Source organism: Clupea harengus, chromosome 4 (assembly GCF_900700415.2).
Source record: "Clupea harengus chromosome 4, Ch_v2.0.2, whole genome shotgun sequence".
Classification (NCBI taxonomy): Eukaryota; Metazoa; Chordata; class Actinopteri; order Clupeiformes; family Clupeidae; genus Clupea; species Clupea harengus.
This window is the reverse complement of record NC_045155.1, coordinates 4,639,086-4,659,307: the sequence shown is the minus strand read 5'-3', so window position 1 is coordinate 4,659,307 and position 20,222 is coordinate 4,639,086. Positions and strand designations below refer to the sequence as shown.

At 44.3% G+C, this 20,222-nt stretch overlaps 3 protein-coding genes across 3 annotated transcripts; 2 read left to right on the top strand and 1 right to left on the bottom strand.

Annotated features, from left to right (window-relative positions):
- On the top strand, positions 1-2,143 carry LOC116220190 (keratin, type II cytoskeletal 8-like). Its single transcript, XM_031565509.1, has 7 exons — positions 1-230; positions 710-918; positions 1,038-1,098; positions 1,205-1,300; positions 1,406-1,570; positions 1,683-1,808; positions 1,919-2,143. The coding sequence occupies exons 1-7, from the start codon at positions 57-59 to the stop codon at positions 2,141-2,143; spliced, it is 1,056 nt and encodes a 351-aa protein (XP_031421369.1). The 5' UTR covers positions 1-56.
- A 6,931-nt stretch (positions 2,144-9,074) lies between these two features.
- LOC116220172 (keratin, type II cytoskeletal cochleal-like) lies at positions 9,075-12,052 on the top strand. Its single transcript, XM_031565479.2, has 9 exons — positions 9,075-9,551; positions 9,969-10,177; positions 10,297-10,357; positions 10,464-10,559; positions 10,665-10,829; positions 10,942-11,067; positions 11,178-11,398; positions 11,529-11,581; positions 11,700-12,052. Exons 1-9 carry the CDS (start codon positions 9,075-9,077, stop codon positions 11,918-11,920), a joined length of 1,629 nt encoding a protein of 542 aa, XP_031421339.1. The 3' UTR covers positions 11,921-12,052.
- A 2,985-nt stretch (positions 12,053-15,037) lies between these two features.
- LOC105889753 (keratin, type II cytoskeletal cochleal-like) lies at positions 15,038-17,938 on the bottom strand. The gene is made up of 9 exons (XM_031565508.1): positions 17,456-17,938; positions 16,769-16,977; positions 16,589-16,649; positions 16,387-16,482; positions 16,117-16,281; positions 15,879-16,004; positions 15,548-15,768; positions 15,371-15,423; positions 15,038-15,252 (listed from the first exon to the last, which is right to left on the bottom strand). The coding sequence occupies exons 1-9, from the start codon at positions 17,936-17,938 to the stop codon at positions 15,038-15,040; spliced, it is 1,629 nt and encodes a 542-aa protein (XP_031421368.1).
- Between the last annotated feature and the right edge of the window lie 2,284 nt (positions 17,939-20,222).

Sequence of the window (20,222 nt, the reverse complement as noted above, 5' to 3'; positions counted from 1 at the left end):
GGCTCGGAGGAGGTGGCCTGGCTCTCGGCGGAGGTGGTGGTGGCTACGGACTGGCCATGGGTGGTGGAGGTGGTGCTTTCATAGCACCAGCCATCACAGCTGTCACCGTCAACCAGAGTCTGCTCGCCCCCCTGAACCTGGCGATCGACCCCACCATCCAGACCGTCCGCACTCAGGAGAAGAACCAGATCATGACCCTCAACAACCGCTTCGCCTCCTTCATCGACAAGGTCAGTGCTTTTCTCATTGCAAAATCCGACAGTGGGAGGCATGCACTGGCAAGAGTGCATGGCACCATTCTTCTAGGCTTATTGTGTACTCAATCGATCATCTGAAAGGATGTGGCCTGTAAAAGTCTTCACTGAGTCACTCAGGGAAAAAAGAGATGTTATGAAACCCTAACCCAGAGAGGGCCTATGCCCTACAGCAGATGACAGCACTTGGCACTTTGGCAAACAAACTTAGGTGTGAACCAGACAACCTGCAAGAGAATAAAACTTAAGCCAATTTACAAACATACCCCATCTTTTGTTCACAGATGCCAAAGTTCACATAATGAGTCTTTGATTAAATGGAATGAAAGAAAGAACAGGATGCCTACTATAGCTTAAATAACAGAATATTTTCTTGTATTGAGTGCTGTGTAACCTCTGGAGAAAAACTTAGTTTAGTATAAGTGGACTAATGGTGTTTCATTTTGTCCCCACAGGTGCGCTTCCTGGAACAGCAGAACAAGATGCTGGAGACCAAGTGGAGCCTCCTCCAGGACCAGACCACCGTGCGCTCCAACATCAACTCCATGTTTGAGGCCTACATTGGCAACCTGCGCAGACAGCTCGACGGCATGGGCAGTGGGCAAGTCCAGCTGCAGGGAGAGCTGAAAAACATGCAGGTTCTGGTTGAGGACTTCAAAGTGAAGTGAGTGCCTCAATTATTTATGGACATTTGCCATTGTTTACCACCTGTTATAGAAGAAATGTATGGGGTTTCAGTTCATACTTCTATAAAACTGACCACACTGTGCTCCATTTGAGCAGGTATGAGGTTGAAATCAACAAGCGTGCCACAGTGGAGAATGAGTTTGTTTTGCTCAAGAAGGTAAAAACAGAAAAATGTGTTTACACTCTCTCCCAGTGTTCTGCTATGATCTCTTATTGGTAATCTCTGAACCTACATACTTACCCATTCTTTCATTCTTCTTTAGGATGTTGATGCTGCCTACATGATCAAGGTGGAGCTGGAGGCCAAGGTTGATGCCTCTCAGGATGAAATCAACTTCCTCAGGGTCGTCTATGCAGAGGTGAGAGATGGTCATACTTCATGTACAGGGTCACATCCAAAATGATTTGCAGTGTTCTCAAGCTCGTATCAAACATTCACATTTGTCACTCTCTTCCTTACACAGGAGCTGCGCGAGCTGCAGGCGCAGATCAAGGACACCTCTGCTATTGTGGAGATGGACAATACCCGCTCTCTGGACATGGACTCCATTGTGGCCGAAGTGCGTGCTCAGTACGAGGACATCGCCACCCGCAGCCGGGCCGAGACAGAGACATGGTACCAGGCCAAGGTGAGTGCATCAGACTGGCACCAGCACTTAGTGCCTTATCATGACAGAGCCTTGATTCTTGAAAGGGGCACAGAGTAGGAACTTCATGCTAACATCTGTTGGTCTTCTACAGTTTGAGGAGATGCAGACCTCTGCTGTCAGATACGGTGATGACCTGCGCACAACCAAGTCCGAGATCTCTGAGCTCACCCGCATGATCAGCCGCCTCCAGATGGAAATTGAGTCAGTCAAAGTACAGGTCAGTTACCTTCCCCTTTGCTATCGCCACTGAGTATAACTAATGCTATCATTAGCCAACGTTTAACCAACCTCCACCTGGCTGACTTGCGCTCTTTTATTGCAATTCAGCGGGCCAGCATTGATGCCCAGATTACAGAGGCTGAGGAACGTGGAGTGCTGGCAGTGAAGGATGCCCAGCTGCGCATCAGGGACCTTGAGGCGGCCCTCCAGACTACCAAGCAGGAGATGGCCCGCCAGGTGCGCGAGTACCAGGAGCTGATGAGCGTCAAACTGGCCCTCGACATTGAGATCGCCACCTACAGGACATTGCTGGAAGGAGAGGAGTCCAGGTAGGCATATGAAACATGTAGTCCTTTGATCTACAAAGGACTACATTAAGTATAATACCTACTAGTGAATTATCTGACTATTGTTATTTGGCAACAAATAAAAAATCCTAATATTTCATCCCTTCCACAGAATTGGTGGTGCCTCTGCAACAGTTCACGTGCAGGAAACCTCAGGTGCTGCTGGTAGGTATATTTATTCATTTCAAGACTGGATACAAATCCAGGAAATGAACCATGCTGCATATATCATTGGCAGTTTTTATTGATCTGCCCTTTAACTAAATTAAATGTTATTTTGCAGGAGGCGGTGGCCTGGCCCTTGGAGGAGGCGGAGGCGGTGGCCTGGCCCTTGGCGGAGGCGGTGGCGGTGGCGGTGGATTCGGCTATGGTGGCGGCGCTGGCATGAGCATGTCACTCGGTGGCGGAATCGGCATTGGCGGCGGCTCCAGCCTCAGCATTGGCGGTGGCAGCAGCAGCCTGTCTCGCTCCTCTTTGATGTCCAGTGGCTTCCGCCGCTTCTAAATGAGGAACACCTCTCCTCTCTTCCCTCCAACCGTTACCCCCTATGCTCTTCCCAATTCCACTCCAGGAAGTTTGAAAGCTGTGAAACAACAAGTCAGTGTACTCAGAAAGTGAGTGGGATAAAACCTCCACCCAATCCGCATGCAATGCATTGCAATACATGTGCTAAAACTGCTGAGCTGCTCAAGATGAAATACAATTGCAACACTGCATATGTGACTGGTGACTCCATCACATGCCAAAGAGTAACCAAACCCAAATGTAAATGTGAAGTGCAAATAAAGTGTTTGATGCCAAACATGTGTAGCTATGCTTTCTCATTGTGTCTGTTTTGAGTTGCACACCACATGAGTTGAAACAAGTAATATTCCAAGAAAACATACTTTATTAGAGGCTTATTTGTAAGTCAGTGTATTCGGAGCATGAGTGGGTATGAAACCACCACCCAACCCGTTTTGTCATGCTGTGTCCTCATTTTCACCATTCATGGCCTCCACAGGGACTCAAAACAGCCCAATAAAATCTTACAAAGACTATAACAAATTGGCTTCTTTAAAGAAACTCAAACTGTTAATAATCTGTCCGAGACACTGTATTAGTGCAATTTAACAATAAATAAAACAAGACAGTTTCACTTACGTCTCTCAAATTTAGTTCAAGGACATTCAAGTATCAAGAAATAAACATGGCAGGCATCTGAAGAATCTAACTAACAAAGAAATTGTATACATCAAGCCATATATCAAGTCCCTGCAAGATTTGTACATCATTTGGTCATTCTTTAATCCAGTAAAAAAGAGACGAACAAAGGAGAGCCCTAAAAGATAAAAAGTAGGCCTTTACATTTATATCCAGCCCTGGTCAAACAACAAAAAAAAGGATTTTTCTCACCCAAAATTCCTCTTTTTTTGCAGTAAGATCCAAAAATTGAAGTATCATATGACTTCACGATCTTCAGAACTCCACAAACTGTGAACAAATCATATGTTAGTGTAAGAGGATAGACTGATGAGGGTGTAATGCCGGGACCAATACAGCGGGGGTTCCAACGCGCTTAAGCAGGAAGTGCAGGAAGTAATGAGGAGAGTGGAAGAAGACTGCCCTATATAAACTGTCTGCAAACAATCCACTCTCCCTTGGTTTTCTTGGTCTCCTTTGTGCACGGGGGTAAGGTAGATGGCGTGCAGTTTATTTAGTTTGATTGTTATGTGATTATTGTTTGCATGTGGCAGTGGAATTGTTTGGCATGATGATTGTACTGTTGGAGTTTATTTCTTTTGAGTTTGTTTACGCCATCTACTACTTTTAAGTGGCTCAGCCAGCGGTCAGCTTGGTGTTTTAAGATCAGCATTGATAGATTAAAAATAGGGCTAAGTCTTGGGAATTAACTTAATAAAGAACAAAGCTTTTAATCTATTTATTGCCATAACCATCTACGGGCTACTGGCTGTAGCTGCTTGCTTTTAGGCTTTTTCGGGTTGCTGTGTGATTTGTGTCATGGTTGAGATTCTAACTCACTTTAAACTTTGCAACTGTTGATTTGTAGTGTATTCTCTTTGCTGTGAGCTCCTAGCGTGTCTTAGCCCCTGAAAGTAGAGCAGTTAATCCCCCAAACTCCCCTTTGTGTGCCCAATGGTCATCTTAATAATTTGTTAACTTATTGACTGACTCTGTGACTCTTCTTTGGTGCTTTACCACTGGTTGATCCGACAACCTGGTGTTACATTAGTGACTTCATTGCATAGCATATTACTAATGGCGCGCTCACACCTTTGCGTTGAATGCATTGATCCAACGGATGACGGAGGAGGAGTCTAGCGCATGGAATTGTGTTGATAGCGGAGACGTTTATAGTGAGATTGGTTTGTTGACCTGTCAATCACGCCGCTAGCGAGCTGTTTACCTTGTGGGTAGTAGCAATGCAACATTAGATAGCTGGCTCAGACACCTCGCAAATCCCCTCAGACGTATTTTTCAGTTACAATAACGGGGGTTTTTACAGTACAGTGTCTATCTGTAACTTTTAAAAAATCAAAGCAAAAAAAAAGTCAAACAAACAACTTTTAGGTACAAATACGACCATCTACGGAGTTGGGTCCGCCATCTTTTTTTTTTAGCTTCCCGCTCTTTAGACGTGAGCATAAACGCGATCTGATTGGCTAGCGCCTGTGCTGTCAGTTATGCATGAAAGGCAATTTGATTGGCTGACGCATGCGTTGCCTCTCAAAGTTAAACTTTTTTCAACTCCTGCCGCAAGCAACGCATGAAACGCGACGCAACGGAACCCAACGGAGCCACAATTTAGTTCGGCAAAGGATGACGGGTCACCCCATTCAAACTGAATGGGGTTCTGTCAACCTTGACGGATCAACGCATTCCAACGCGTACGTGTGAATGGCACCTGAGTACTGAAGGGGCGTGGCCAGGGCGGAGCTCAGCAGGAACGTGACAGATAGACTCTAGATGTTGACTTCTATCGCACTGTGTTGTAAATTAAGACAAACAATGCTGTAAATGATTTAATATTGGGTTTACAATATTCTGAATTCAAAAGTAAAATACAAAACAAAAGCATTGAAATCCAAAAAAGGAATTGAATTTTGTATGTTAAATGAATGATGATATTTAGTTGGGACATTATTTTTCAGAAACACTAGCTTTGTTGTCTTAGCACTGTGTTAACTGCACATGCATAACAACACTCAGATTCACATTATCTTCAAAACAAAGAACTACAGCAATATTAAAACAGACAGGGAGCCAGCCTGATAAATTAATATGGAAAGAAAATATACAACATTAACATCCTTTGAATTTGGATTGATTTAAATAATGACATCCAGCACAATATCCACCCTTGTTTGAAGAAGGCTGATAAGATAGTTCACTTTCTGTCTTTGCAGTGCTTTTTAATACGTCTAAAGTGAACATTAGTGATAGTAAATGTTGAGCTGTGGTTTTGGTTCTCAGGAAAGTTGCTGCATGCTGAAGCCACCGATATCACTTCCTTACATTGGGTAGAGAAAACTATTGTATCTTGGCATCTTGTAGTACATTTCTGAAAAATGGCAAAGAGCACAAAACCTGGTACACATCCTTTCTTGACACACACACACACACACGCACACAGTATCACATTTATGTGTATTTATACTTAAAGCCTCTAGTGTGATCTAGACAAGACTAGTTGAAGGATACCATCATCTCCAGGAAAAAGCACCTGAAAAAAAAATATATAGGTAAAGCACAACAACAGATGGACAGTTGTTGTACGTTCATGACGGTGTTCTAAAAAGCACAAGTGCACTAAAGATTTGACACCTTATAACACTTTTTATCCCACTTTGCCCATCTCATGAGCCTCTTTCCCCTAACGACACTTTCTCACTTTTACCCGCTGCAGAGCTGAAATGACTTTGAGACTCAACACCCTTAGCCACCTGACTTCCTTTCCCAGAGAGTATGAAGCTTGGTCTTAATCTGCCTGCAAAGGTCATCAACATTTTTTGGAGATTAGGGTGTGCTCAGCGTGAATGTCAACATTTTTTAAGGGTTAAAATATGGACTCTGCATATTTGCAAAAGGTTAAGTCCTCTTTTTTTTATTAACCTGAGCTTCACCTTCAGATACATACACAGATACCATACACAAATATGAGGTAAAAAGCAACATGCTGAACAAAACGTACAAATATTTTGTTATCCTGCATTAGAGTTAATAAATAGTGAGACATGAGATACGTGATATGGGGTGCACATGCAAAGTGGAAATAGGTTCCCACTGCCTATAACCATCTAAGAAAAGACCTCAAAAGACTCACATATACCTGAAATAACAGTTGCAAACTGATTCTGCTCTGTAAGAGAAATATCCTCCCGACTTACTGTTCAATTGTCAGCCATAAGGGTCATGTTTGGCTCACGATCAACACAGGTGTGGTCTCTGCTCAGTGTATTGCTAGGGAGGATAAAACTATAATCTTCTGCTATAAAACGTTTGATCATGGAAAGTATGCATCAGATGTTCTAATTCCATATTTGTATGGAATGACTTGAATCATTGTTAATTGTTATTGTGTGCTTGATTGCATGAAACTTGCATGAATTTTTGCTTGTAAATGTCACCATGTATTTACTCTAAATTCTCAAGAAAATACAGACCAACTTCTCCTCAGTGGTGCGAGGACAACCTGCCACAAACTACCACTGTCCATAACTAGATTCTAGATTAACTCTATTTAACTCTAACTTGAGTGGATTCACAACCTAGATTTGAAATGTGGAACAGATTTAGTTGTGACAAGCAAAGTTTGATATGCACAGTACATTTTTGTTTATTTGCAATTATTTTGTTTTGCTGTTCACTGGTAGCAAACAATGTGATTATACACATTCTGAATCCAAACCAAAGGGTACAAAACAATAGATACTCTGTATCATATCCTGGCAGAGAGCACTGCAGTGTGTGCAGAGCAGCAGAATTGGCTTCACTGTCTGCATGAGAGAGTTTCAGGACTCAGCACAGAGTGGTTTTTGTTTGATAGTATGGTACTGTGTGGAGATCCTTTTTGATATTAGCCTCTCAGGTAGAATGTTACATTTTACATTACATTTAGCAGACGCTTTTATCCAAAACGACTTACAAGGATGTATACACATTTTTACTAGGGCTGTCAATAGATAAAAAAAAATTAACTAATTAATCTCACATTTTGAAATTCATTAATCTAGATTAATCGCGATTAAAAGTTTGTTTGTCTGTTTTTTTTTTTTTTACTTCCAATGAAAAATATCTCAATTTCCATACATTGTCAATCAAATGAGCTGTGACACCCAGGTAATTGCCATTGATGACTGATGTCCAGTGGTCACCAGTAAGTGAATTTTTCGTGCTCTCTCGCCGTCATAAAAGGAATGTATGCGAGACACAATGGTGCCCCTCGACGGTAAATCGTAAGAGTTGTCTCCTGAAGCAATTCGAATCACCTCAGTCAGCCCAACGTCCTTAACTATGTTGATGGTCCGACAGTCACCGGCAACCCAAACTGCTAAAGCGTTGGTAACCTTTTCATGGACTGGTCTAGTTATTTTACTAAAGAAGTCGTAGAGTGTGGGTTGGCGACCATCTAACCTGGGACTGCTTTCTGTCGGGTGCTTTGCATTAAGGTGATAACTTAAAGACGAGCTGCTTCTGTGATAGCTAAATTCAATTTGACAAATGCTACATACAACTTTAGTTTTGTCGATTGTTCCGTAATTTTGCCATTTAAACAGAAACTCTCCGCCCAACAATCCCTCAGCTCTCTCCATCTTCAACTACCGCAGTGGTTCTCAAACTTTTTCTGTCATTCCCCACTTTGAACAAGGGGGGCTTTTGGTAGGCCAAGCCCCCTACTTAATTTGCCCGAGGGGACACAGGTTCAAGTCTGGCCTGATGTCATTTCCCAATCCTCTCCCCACCTCTTCTCCGCATCGCTTCCTGTCATAACTTCATAACTATCCAAATAAAGGCATTAAAATAAAAAAATAATTAAATTGCGTTAATTGCGTTAAAATATTGTATCGCGTTAATCGCGGCCGCATTAATCGCATAGATTAACGCGTTAACGCTGACAGCCCTAATTTTTACATTTACACTGATGGCACACTGCACATCAGGAGCAATTAGGGGTTCAGTGTCTTGCTCAAGGACACTTCGACAGAGAATCGAACTAGCAACCTTCTGATTACTAAACAACTTCTCTACCTCCTGTACCACTGTCGCCATGTTAGCATAAGCAAACTCACCCAATGCCTACTCTATCTAAATGTGTTGCTGTGGATATAGTTAAAGCTGTCAATGAACAAATACACTTAGTCCTAATTGAATTGCACAGTCGACAGTTGTGCAAGTGCCTTTTATCTAACTGGAATTGCACACACTGCAGAAGAGTGCTATTTCATCCCCAGGCACTTGCATGCCTGAAACTAAACTAGCTAAAACCATTTGAGAAAAGTGCTATCAGGCATCCATGTGAATGGATTAGGGATTAAGCACAGGATATGACTGCCATTCCATCACCCTACAATCCCCCTCAGGCCCTTGCTGACTTTACCTGCAGTGTGTGCGCACCTGAATGTGCTGGAGGCCTCTCATCTTACAGAGCTGACTGTCTCCCCACCAATCAGATGGCTGCCTGCACCCCCGGCAGGCAGGTGAACTTGCAGGGCGAGTGTCTTCAGGCAGTGGAGGAGGGATGAGAGCAGGGCTCAGGTGAAAGCTACCCCCTCTCCAAGCAGTATAAAGAGGCATCGCACCAACAGCAAGACACTCAGAGGTACATCCTTCCTCTTAGTGGACTCACCTGCTCCGGTCCTGTTCTATCTCTCCTCTCTCTGTTGGCTTGTAGCCCTCCATAATTAGCAACAGCAACCATGAGCATAAGAATCTCTTCATCCAGATTCAGCAGCGGTGGCAGTAGCAGTGGCGGCTTCAGCAGCGGCGGCAGCATGAGGAGGAGCTTCTCCAGCCGCTCCGTCGGCGGTGGTGGCTTGGCCTTGGGAGGTGGTGGCGGTGGCTCCAGCTCCAGCTACAGCTACAGCATCGGCGGAGGTGGTGCCAGCATCGGCGGAGGTGGTGCTAGCCTCAGCAGCAGCTTCGGTGCTGGTGTAGGTAACCTGGGGCTCGGAGGAGGTGGCCTGGCTCTCGGCGGAGGTGGTGGTGGCTACGGACTGGCCATGGGTGGTGGAGGTGGTGCTTTCATAGCACCAGCCATCACAGCTGTCACCGTCAACCAGAGTCTGCTCGCCCCCCTGAACCTGGCGATCGACCCCACCATCCAGACCGTCCGCACTCAGGAGAAGAACCAGATCATGACCCTCAACAACCGCTTCGCCTCCTTCATCGACAAGGTCAGTGCCTTTGGGTTTATCGTGTATTCAATTGATCATCTGAAAGGATGTTGCCTGTAATAGTCTTCACTGAGTCACTCAGGGAAAAAGGAGATGTTCTAAAACCCTAACCCAGAGAGGGCCTATGCCCTACAGCAGATGACAACACTTGGCACTTTGGCAAACAAACTTAGGTGTGAACCAGACAACCTGCAAGAGAAAAACACTTCAGCCAATTTATAAACATACCCCATCTTTTGTTCAAAGATGCCAAAGTTCACGTTATGAGTCACTGATTAAATGGAATTAAAGAAAAAACAGGATGCCTACTATAGCTTAAATAACAGAATATTTTCTTTTATTGAGTGCTGTGTAACCTCTTGAGAAAAACTTATTTTAGTATAAGTGGACTAATGGTGTTTCATTTTGTCCCCACAGGTGCGCTTCCTGGAACAGCAGAACAAGATGCTGGAGACCAAGTGGAGCCTCCTCCAGGACCAGACCACCGTGCGCTCCAACATCAACTCCATGTTTGAGGCCTACATTGGCAACCTGCGCAGACAGCTCGACGGCATGGGCAGTGGGCAGATCCAGCTGCAGGGAGAGCTGAAAAACATGCAGGTTCTGGTTGAGGACTTCAAAGTGAAGTGAGTGCCTCAATTATTTATGGACATTTGCCAGTGTTTACCACCTGTCATAGAAGAAATGTATGGTGTTTCAGTTCTTACTTCAAAAAAACTGACCACACTGTGCTTAATTTGTGCAGATATGAGGTTGAAATCAACAAGCGTGCCACAGTGGAGAATGAGTTTGTTTTGCTCAAGCAGGTAAAAACAGAAAAAAGTGTTTACACTCTCTCCCAATGTTCTGCTATGATCTCCCATTGCTAATCTCTGAGCCTACATACTTACCCATTCTTTCATTCTTCTTTAGGATGTTGATGCTGCCTACATGATCAAGGTGGAGCTGGAGGCCAAGGTTGATGCCTCTCAGGATGAAATCAACTTCCTCAGGCTCGTCTATGCAGCGGTGAGAGATGGTCATATTTCATGTACAGGGTCACATCCCAAATGATTTGCAGTATTCTCAAGCTCGTATCAAACATTCACATTTGTCATTCTCTTCCTCAAACAGGAGCTGCGTGAGCTGCAGGGCCAGATCAAGGACACCTCTGCTATTGTGGAGATGGACAACAGCCGCTCTCTGGACATGGACTCCATTGTGGCCGAAGTGCGTGCTCAGTACGAGGACATCGCCACCCGCAGCCGGGCCGAGACAGAGACATGGTACCAGGCCAAGGTGAGTGCATCAGACTGGCACCAGCACTTAGTGCCTTATCATGACAGAGCCTTGATTCTTGAAAGGGGCACAGAGTAGGAACTTCATGCTAACATCTGTTGGTCTTCTTCAGTTTGAGGAGATGCAGACCTCTGCTGGCAGATACGGTGATGACCTGCGCACCACCAAGTCCGAGATCTCTGAGCTCACCCGCATGATCAGCCGCCTCCAGATGGAAATTGAGTCAGTCAAAGTACAGGTCAGTTACCTTCCCCTTTGCCAACGCCACTAAGTATAACTAATGCTATCATTAGCCAACGTTTAACCAACCTCCACCTGGCTGACTTGCGCTCTTTTATTGCAATTCAGCGCGCCAGCATTGATGCCCAGATTACAGAGGCTGAGGAACGTGGAGTGCTGGCAGTGAAGGATGCCCAGCTGCGCATCAGGGACCTTGAGGCGGCCCTCCAGACTACCAAGCAGGAGATGGCCCGCCAGGTGCGCGAGTACCAGGAGCTGATGAGCGTCAAACTGGCCCTCGACATTGAGATCGCCACCTACAGGACATTGCTGGAAGGAGAGGAGTCCAGGTAAGCATATGAAACATGTAGTCCTTTGATCTACAAAGGACTACATTAAGTATAATACCTACTAGTGAATTATCTGACTATTGTTATTTGGCAACAAATAAAAAATCCTAATATTTCATCCCTTCCACAGAATTGGTGGTGCCTCGGCAACAGTTCACGTGCAGGAAACCTCAGGTGCTGCTGGTAGGTATATTTATTCATTTCAAGACTGGATAGAAATCCAGGAAATGAACCATGCTGCATATATCATTTGCACTTTTTATTGATCTGCCCTTTAACTAAATTAAATGTTGTTTTGCAGGAGGCGGTGGCCTGGCCCTTGGAGGAGGCGGAGGCGGAGGCGGTGGCCTGGCCCTTGGCGGAGGCGGTGGATTCGGCTATGGTGGCGGCGCTGGCATGAGCATGTCACTCGGTGGCGGAATCGGCATTGGCGGCGGCTCCAGCCTCAGCATTGGCGGTGGCAGCAGCAGCCTTTCAATGTCTCGCTCCTCTTTGATGTCCAGTGGCTTCCGCCGCTTCTAAATGAGGAACAACACCTCTCCTCTCTTCCCTCCAACCGTTGCCCCGTATGCTCTTCCCAATTCCACTCCAGGAAGTTTGAAAGCTGTAAAACTCAGAAAGTGAGTGGGATAAAACCTCCACCCAACTGGCATGCAATGCATCACATGTGATAAAACCGCTGAGCTGCTCAAGATGAAATGCAAGCACAACACTGCATATGTGACTGGTGACTCCATCACATGCCAAAGAGTAACCAAACCCAAATGTAAATGTGAAGTGCAAATAAAGTTTTCGATGCCAAACATGTGTAGCTATGCTTACTCATTGTGTCTGTTTTGAGTTGCACACCACATGAGTTGAAACAAGTAATATTCCAAGAAAACATACTTTATTAGAGGCTTATTTGTAAGTCAGTGTATTCGGAGCGTGAGTGGGTATGAAACAACCACCCAACCCGTTTTGTCATGCTGTGTCCTCATTTTCACCATTCATGGCCTCCACAGGGACTCAAAACAACCCAATAAAACCTTACAAAGACTATAACAAATTGGCTTCTTTATAGAAACTCAAACTGTTACTAATCTGTCAGAGACACTGTAGTGGTGTAATTTCAACAATAAATAAAGCAAGACAGTTTCACTTGCGTCTCTTAAATTTAGTTCAAGGACATTCAAGTATCAAAAAATAAACATAGCAGGCATCTGAAGAATCTAACTAACAAAGAAATTGTATACATCAAGCCATTTATCAAGTCCCTGCAAGATTTGTACATCATTTGGTCGTTCTTCAATCCAGTAAAAATAAAAGGAAACACAGGAGAGCCCAAAAAAAAAAAGTAGGCCTTTACATATATATCCAGCCCAGGTCAAACAACAAACAAAAGGATTGTTCTCACCCAAAATTCCTCTTACAGTAAGATCCAAAAATCGAAGTATCATATGACTTCACGATCTTCAGAACTCCACAAACTGGCAACATTGTAGATATCAAGCCATATATCAAGTCCCTGGAAGGTTTGTACATCCTTTGGTCAGTCTTCAATCCAGTAAAAATGAGAGGAAACAAAAGAGCCAGGGCCCAAAAAGAAAAAAGTAGGACAAAAATCAAAGTATCATCAACTTCTCGATCTTCAAATAGGCAAGTAAGAGAGGTATCTTACTCACAAAATGGCAACAGGCTCCACACGGAAATCCTCTAGATTTTTTAGTTTAGCACACGTCGATGGCTTCTCCACCTGCCAGGTAAGTATCCCAGGTGTCTAACACATGTACTTCCTGTCTCCTTCCACAGGTGGGCTTTTTATAAAAAAACTGATTAATGTTGTATATTTTCTTTCCATATTAATTTATCAGGCTGGCTCACTGTCTGTTTTAATATTGCTGTAGTTCTTTGTTTTGAGGATAATGTGAATCTGAGTGTTGTTATGCATGTGCAGTTAACACAGTGCTAAGACAACAAAGCTAGTGTTTCTGAAAAATAATGTCCCAACAAAATATCATCATTCATTTAACATACAAAATTCATTTCCTTTTTTGGATTTCAATGCTTAATTGAAGTTTTGTATTTTACTTTTGAATTCAGAATATTGTAAACCCAATAATAAATAATTTACAGCATTGTTTGTCTTAGTTTACAACACAGTGAGATAGAAGTCAACATCTAGAGTCTATCTGTCACGTTCCTGCTGAGCTCCGCCCTGGCCACGCCCCTTCAGTACTCAGGTGCCATTCACACGTACGCGTTGGAATGCGTTGATCCATCAAGGTTGACAGAACCCCAACTCCGTAGATGGTCGTATTTGTACCTAAAAGTTGTTTGTTTGACTTTTTTTTGCTTTGATTTTTTTAAAGTTACCGAGAAATAGACACTACAGTGTAAAAAACCCGTTATTGTAACTGAAAAATACGTCTGAGGGGATTTGCGAGGTGTCTGAGCCAGCTATCTAATGTTAGCATGCTACTACCCACAAGGTAAACAGCTCGCTAGCGGCGTGATTGGTTTGTTGACCTGTCAATCTCACTATAAACGTCTCCGTTATCAACACAATTCCATGCGCTAGACTCCTCCTCCGTCATCCGTTGGATCAATGCATTCCAACGCAAAGGTGTGAGCGCGCCATTAGTAATATGCTATGCAATGAAGCCACTAACATATGATTTGTTCACAGTTTGTGGAGTTCTGAAGATCGTGAAGTCATATGATACTTCAATGTTTGGATCTTACTGCAAGAAAAGAGGAATTTTGGGTGAGAACAATCCTTTTTTTTTTTGTTTGACCAGGGCTGGATATAAATGTAAAGGCCTACTTTTTATCTTTTAGGGCTCTCCTTTGTTCGTCTCTATTTTACTGGATTAAAGAATGACCAAATGATGTACAAATCTTGCAGGGACTTGATATATGGCTTGATGTATACAATTTCTTTGTTAGTTAGATTATTCAAATGCCTGCCATGTTTATTTCTGGATACTTGAATGTCCTTGAACTAAATTTGAGAGACGTAAGTGAAACGGTCTTGCTCTATTTATTGTTGAAATTGCACTAATACAGTGTCTCGGACAGATTATTAACAGTTTGAGTTTCTTTAAAGAAGCCAATTTGTTATAGTCTTTGTAAGATTGTATTGGGTTGTTTTGAGTCCCTGTGGAGGCCATGAATGGTGAAAATGAGGACACAGCATGACAAAACGGGTTGGGTGGTTGTTTCATACCCACTCACGCTCCGAATACACTGACTTACAAATAAGCCTCTAATAAAGTATGTTTTCTTGGAATATTACTTGTTTCAACTCATGTGGTGTGCAACTCAAAACAGACACAATGAGAAAGCATAGCTACACATGTTTGGCATAAAACACTTTATTTGCACTTCACATTTACATTTGGGTTTGGTTACTCTTTGGCATGTGATGGAGTCACCAGTCACATAAGCAGTGTTGCAATTGTATTTCATCTTGAGCAGCTCAGCAGTTTTAGCACATGCATTGCATTGCATGCCAGTTGGGTGGAGGTTTTATCCCACTCACTTTCTGAGTACACTGACTTGTTGTTTCACAGCTTTCAAACTTCCTGGAGTGGAATTGGGAAGAGCATAGGGGGTAATAGGGCATAGGGGGAAGAGAGGAGAGGTGTTGTTCCTCATTTAGAAGCGGCGGAAGCCACTGGACATCAAAGAGGAGCGAGACAGGCTGCTGCTGCCACCGCCAATGCTGAGGCTGGAGCCGCCGCCAACGCCGATTCCGCCACCGAGTGACATGCTCATGCCAGCGCCGCCACCATAGCCGAATCCACCGCCACCGCCTCCGCCAAGGGCCAGGCCACCGCCTCCGCCTCCTCCAAGGGCCAGGCCACCGCCTCCTGCAAAACAACATTTAATTTAGTTAAAGGGCAGATAAAAAAAAACTGCAAATGATATATGCAGCATGGTTCATTTCCTGGATTTGTATCCAGTCTTGAAATGAATAAATATACCTACCAGCAGCAGCTGAGCTTTCCTGGACGTGAACTGTTGCAGAGGCACCACCAATTCTGTGGAAGGGATGAAATATTAGGATTTTGTATTTGTTGCCAAATAACAATAGTCAGATAATTCACTAGTAGGTATTATACTTAATGTAGTCCTTTGTAGATGTGCCATGTTTCATATGCTTACCTGGACTCCTCTCCTTCCAGCAGGGTCCTGTAGGTAGCGATCTCAATGTCGAGTGCCAGTTTGACGTTCATCAGCTCCTGGTACTCGCGCACCTGGCGGGCCATGTCCTGCTTGGCTCTCTGGAGGGCCTCCTCAAGGTCCCTGATGCGCAGCTGGGCATCCTTCACTGCCATCGCTCCACGTTCCTCAGCCTCTGTAATCTGGGCATCAATGCTGGCGCGCTGAATCGCAATAAAAGAGCGCAAGTCAGCCATGTGGAGGTTGGTTAAACGTTGGCTAATGATAGCATTAGTTATATTCAGTGGCGATAGCAAAGGGGAAGGTAACTGACCTGTACTTTGACTGACTCAATTTCCATCTGGAGGCGGCTGATCATGCGGGTGAGCTCAGAGATCTCTGCCTTGGTTGTGCGCAGGTCATCACCGTATCTGCCAGCAGAGGTCTGCATCTCCTCAAACTGTAGAAGACCAAGAGATGTTAGCATAAAGTTCCTACCCTCTGCCCCTTTCAAGAATCAAGGCTCTGTCATGATAAGGCACTAAGTGCTGGTGCCAGTCTGATGCACTCACCTTGGCCTGGTACCAAGTCTCTGTCTCGGCCCGGCTGCGGGTGGCGATGTCCTCGTACTGAGCACGCACTTCGGCCACAATGGAGTCCATGTCCAGAGAGCGGCTGTTGTCCATCTCCACAATAGCAGAGGTGTCCTTGATCTGCGCCTGCAGCTCACGCAGCTCCTGTGTGAGGAAGAGAATGACAAATGTGAATGTTTGATACGAGCTTGAGAACACTGCAAATCATTTTGGATGTGACCCTGTACATGAATTATGACCATCTCTCACCTCTGCATAGACGACCCTGAGGAAGTTGATTTCATCCTGAGAGGCATCAACCTTGGCCTCCAGCTCCACCTTGATCATGTAGGCAGCATCAACATCCTAAAGATGAATGAGAGAATGTGTAAGTATGTAGGTTCAGAGATTAGCAATGGGAGATCATAGCAGAACATTGGGAGAGAGTGTAAACACATTTTTCAGTTTTTACCTGCTTGAGCAAAACAAACTCATTCTCCACTGAGGCACGCTTGTTGATTTCAACCTCATACCTGCACAAATGGAGCACAGTGTGGTCAGTTTTATAGAAGTAAGAACTGAAACACCATACATTTCTTCTATAACAGGTGGTAAACACTGGCAAATGTCCATAAATAATTGAGGCACTCACTTCAGCTTGAAGTCCTCAACCAGAACCTGCATGTTTTTCAGCTCTCCCTGCAGCTGGATCTGCCCACTGCCCATTCCTTCGAGCTGTCTGCGCAGGTTTCCAATGTAGGCCTCAAACATGGAGTTGATGTTGGAGCGCACGGTGGTCTGGTCCTGGAGGAGGCTCCACTTGGTCTCCAGCATCTTGTTCTGCTGTTCCAGGAAGCGCACCTGTGGGGATAAAATGAAACACCATTAGTCCACTTATACTATACTAAGTTTTTCTCCAGAGGTTACACAGCACTCAATAAAATAAAATATTCTGCTATTTAAGTTGTAGTAGGCATTCTTTTCTTTCTTTTATTCCATTTAATCAGTGACCCATTATGTGAACTTTGGCATCAGTGAACAAAAGATGGGGTATGTTTGTAAATTGGCTTAGGTGTTTTTCTCTTGCAGGTTTTCTGGTTCACACCTAAGTTTGTTTGTCAGAATGCAATGTGTTGTCATCTGCTGTAGGGCATAGGCCCTCTCTGATTTAGGGTTTCAGAACATCTCCTTTTTCCTGAGTGACTCAGTGAAGACTTTTACAGGCAACATCCTTTCAGATGATCAATTGAGTACACAATAAGCCTAGAAGAATGGTGTCATGCACTCTTGCCAGTGCATGCCTCTCTCTGTCGGATTTTACTATGAGAAAAGCACTGACCTTGTCGATGAAGGAGGCGAAGCGGTTGTTCAGGGTCATGATCTGGTTCTTCTCCTGAGTGCGGACGGTCTGGATGGTGGGGTCGATCGCCAGGTTGAGGGGGGCGAGCAGACTCTGGTTGACGGTGACAGCTGTGATGGCTGGTGCTATGAAAGCACCACCTCCACCTCCACCACCCATGGCCAGTCCGTAGCCACCACCACCTCCGCCGAGAGCCAGGCCACCTCCTCCGAGCCCCAGGCTACCTACACCAGCACCGAAGCTGCTGCTGAGGCTAGCACCACCTCCGCCGATGCTGGCACCACCTCCGCCGATGCTGTAGCTGTAGCTGGAGCTGGAGCCACCGCCACCACCTCCCAAGGCCAAGCCACCGCCACCGATGGAGCGGCTGGAGAAGCTCCTCCTCGTGCTGCCGCCGCTGCTGAAGCCGCCACTGCTACTGCCACCGCTGCTCAATCTGGATGAGGAGATTCTTATGCTCATGGTTGCTGTTGCTAATTATGGAGGGCTACAAGCCAACAAAGAGAGGAGAGATAGAACAGGACCGGAGCAGGTGAGTCCACTGAGAGGAAAGATGTACCTCTGAGTGACTTGCTGTTGGTGTGATGCCTCTTTATACTGCTTGGAGAGGGGGTAGCTCTCACCTGAGGCTTGCTCTCACCCCTCCTCCACTCTCTGAAGACACTCGCCCTGCAAGTTCACCTGCCTGCGGGGGGTGCAGGCAGCCATCTGATTGGTGGGGAGACAGCCAGTTCTGCAAGATGAGAGGCCTCCAGCACACTCAGGTGCTCACACACAGCAGGTAAAGTCACCAAGGTCCTGAGGGGGATTCTAGGGTGATGGAATGGCAGTCATATTCTGGTCTTAATCCCTTATCCATTCACATGAATGCCCTATAGCACATTTCTCAAATGGTTTTAACTCATTTGGTTTCAGGCATGCAAGTGCCTGGGGATGAAATAGCACTCTTCTGCAGTGTGTGCAATTCCAGTTAGATAAAAGGCACTTGCACGACTGTCGACTGTGCAATTCAATTAGGACTAAGTTAAGTGTATTTGTTCATTGACAGCTTGAACTATATCCACAGGAACACATTTAGATAGAGTAGGCATTGGGTGAGTTTGCTTATGCTAACATTCTACCTGAGAGGCTAATATCAAAAATGATCTCCACACAGTAGCACACTGTCAAACAAAAACCACTCTGTGCTGAGTCCTGAAACTCTCTCATGCAGACAGTGAAGCTGATTCTGCTGCATGCTGTGGTGAAATGCTGCTGCTCAGCACACACTGCAGTGCTCTCTGCCAGGATATGATTCAGAGTATTTATTGTTTTGTACCCTTTGGTTTGGATTCAGAATGTGTATAATCATATTGTTTGCTACCAGTGAACAGCAAAACAAAAGAATTGAAAATAAACAAAAATGTACTGTGCATATCAAACTTTGCTTGTCACAACTAAATCTGTTCCACGTTTCAAATCTAGGTTGTGAATCCACTCAAGGTAGTTAAATAGAGTTAATCTAGAATCTAGTTATGGACAGTGGTAGTTTGTGGCAGGTTGTCCTCGCACCACTGAGGAGAAGTTGGTCTGTATTTTCTTGAGAATTTAGAGTAAATACATGGTGACATTTACAAGCACAAATTCATGCAAGTTTCATGCAATCAAGCGCACAATAACAATTAACAACGATTCAAGTCATTCCATACAAATATGGAATTAGAACATCTGATGCATACTTTCCATGATCAAACGTTTCATAGCAGAAGATTACAGTTTTATCCTCCCTAGTAATACACTGAGCAGAGACCACACCTGTGTTGATCGTGAGCCAAACATTATCCTTATGGCTGACAATTGAACAGTAAGTCGGGAGGATATTTCTCTTAGAGAGCAGAATCAGTTTGCAACTGTTGTTTCAGGTATATGTGAGTCTTTTGAGGTCTTTTCTTAGATGGTTATAGGCAGTGGAAACCTATTTCCACTTTGCATGTGCACCCCATATCACGTATCTCATGCCTCACTATTTATTAACTAATGCAGGATAACGACATATTTGTACATTTTGTTCAGTATGTTGATTTTTACCTGGTATATGTGTGTCAGCTTTTAAAGCTTTTTTGAAGGTGAAGCTAATGCTTTTTAAATTTTGCATTTTTTTCAATCCTTAAATTTTTTTGACATTTACCTTACACACCTTAAATCTCCAAAAATGTGGTTGACCTTTCAATTTGCAGGCACTTCATACTCTCTGGGAAAGAAAGTCATGTGGCTAAGGGGGTTGAGTCTCAAAATAATTGCAGAAAGTGTCGTTAGGTGAAAGAGGCTCATGAGATGGGCAAAGTGGGATGAAAAGTGTCATAAGGTGTCAAATGTTTAGTGCACTTGTGCTTTTGAGAAGACAGCGTTGAACATACAACAACTGTTCATATATTATTATAATTTTTTTTGCAAAACTTTGATGAACACTCTGCTTTTACTGCAAACAACTGCCTCTGTTAATTTTTACATTGTGAGTTCTAGTATAGAGTATATACCATGCAATATGCAGGAATTATGTATTTTCTTGTGGTAGCAATGGTTACCTCCAAAGAAACCAGGCAAGCCGTCATCGCTTTGCATCAAAATGGCCTCACATGCTGCTACGAATTTTGCACCTAAAAGAACCATTTACTGGATTATCCAGAACTACAAGGAGCCACATCAGTTAGATTAGCCATTGAAATTGATCTATTTCAGCGAGGTGGGTGAAATCTGGCTTCTGCAT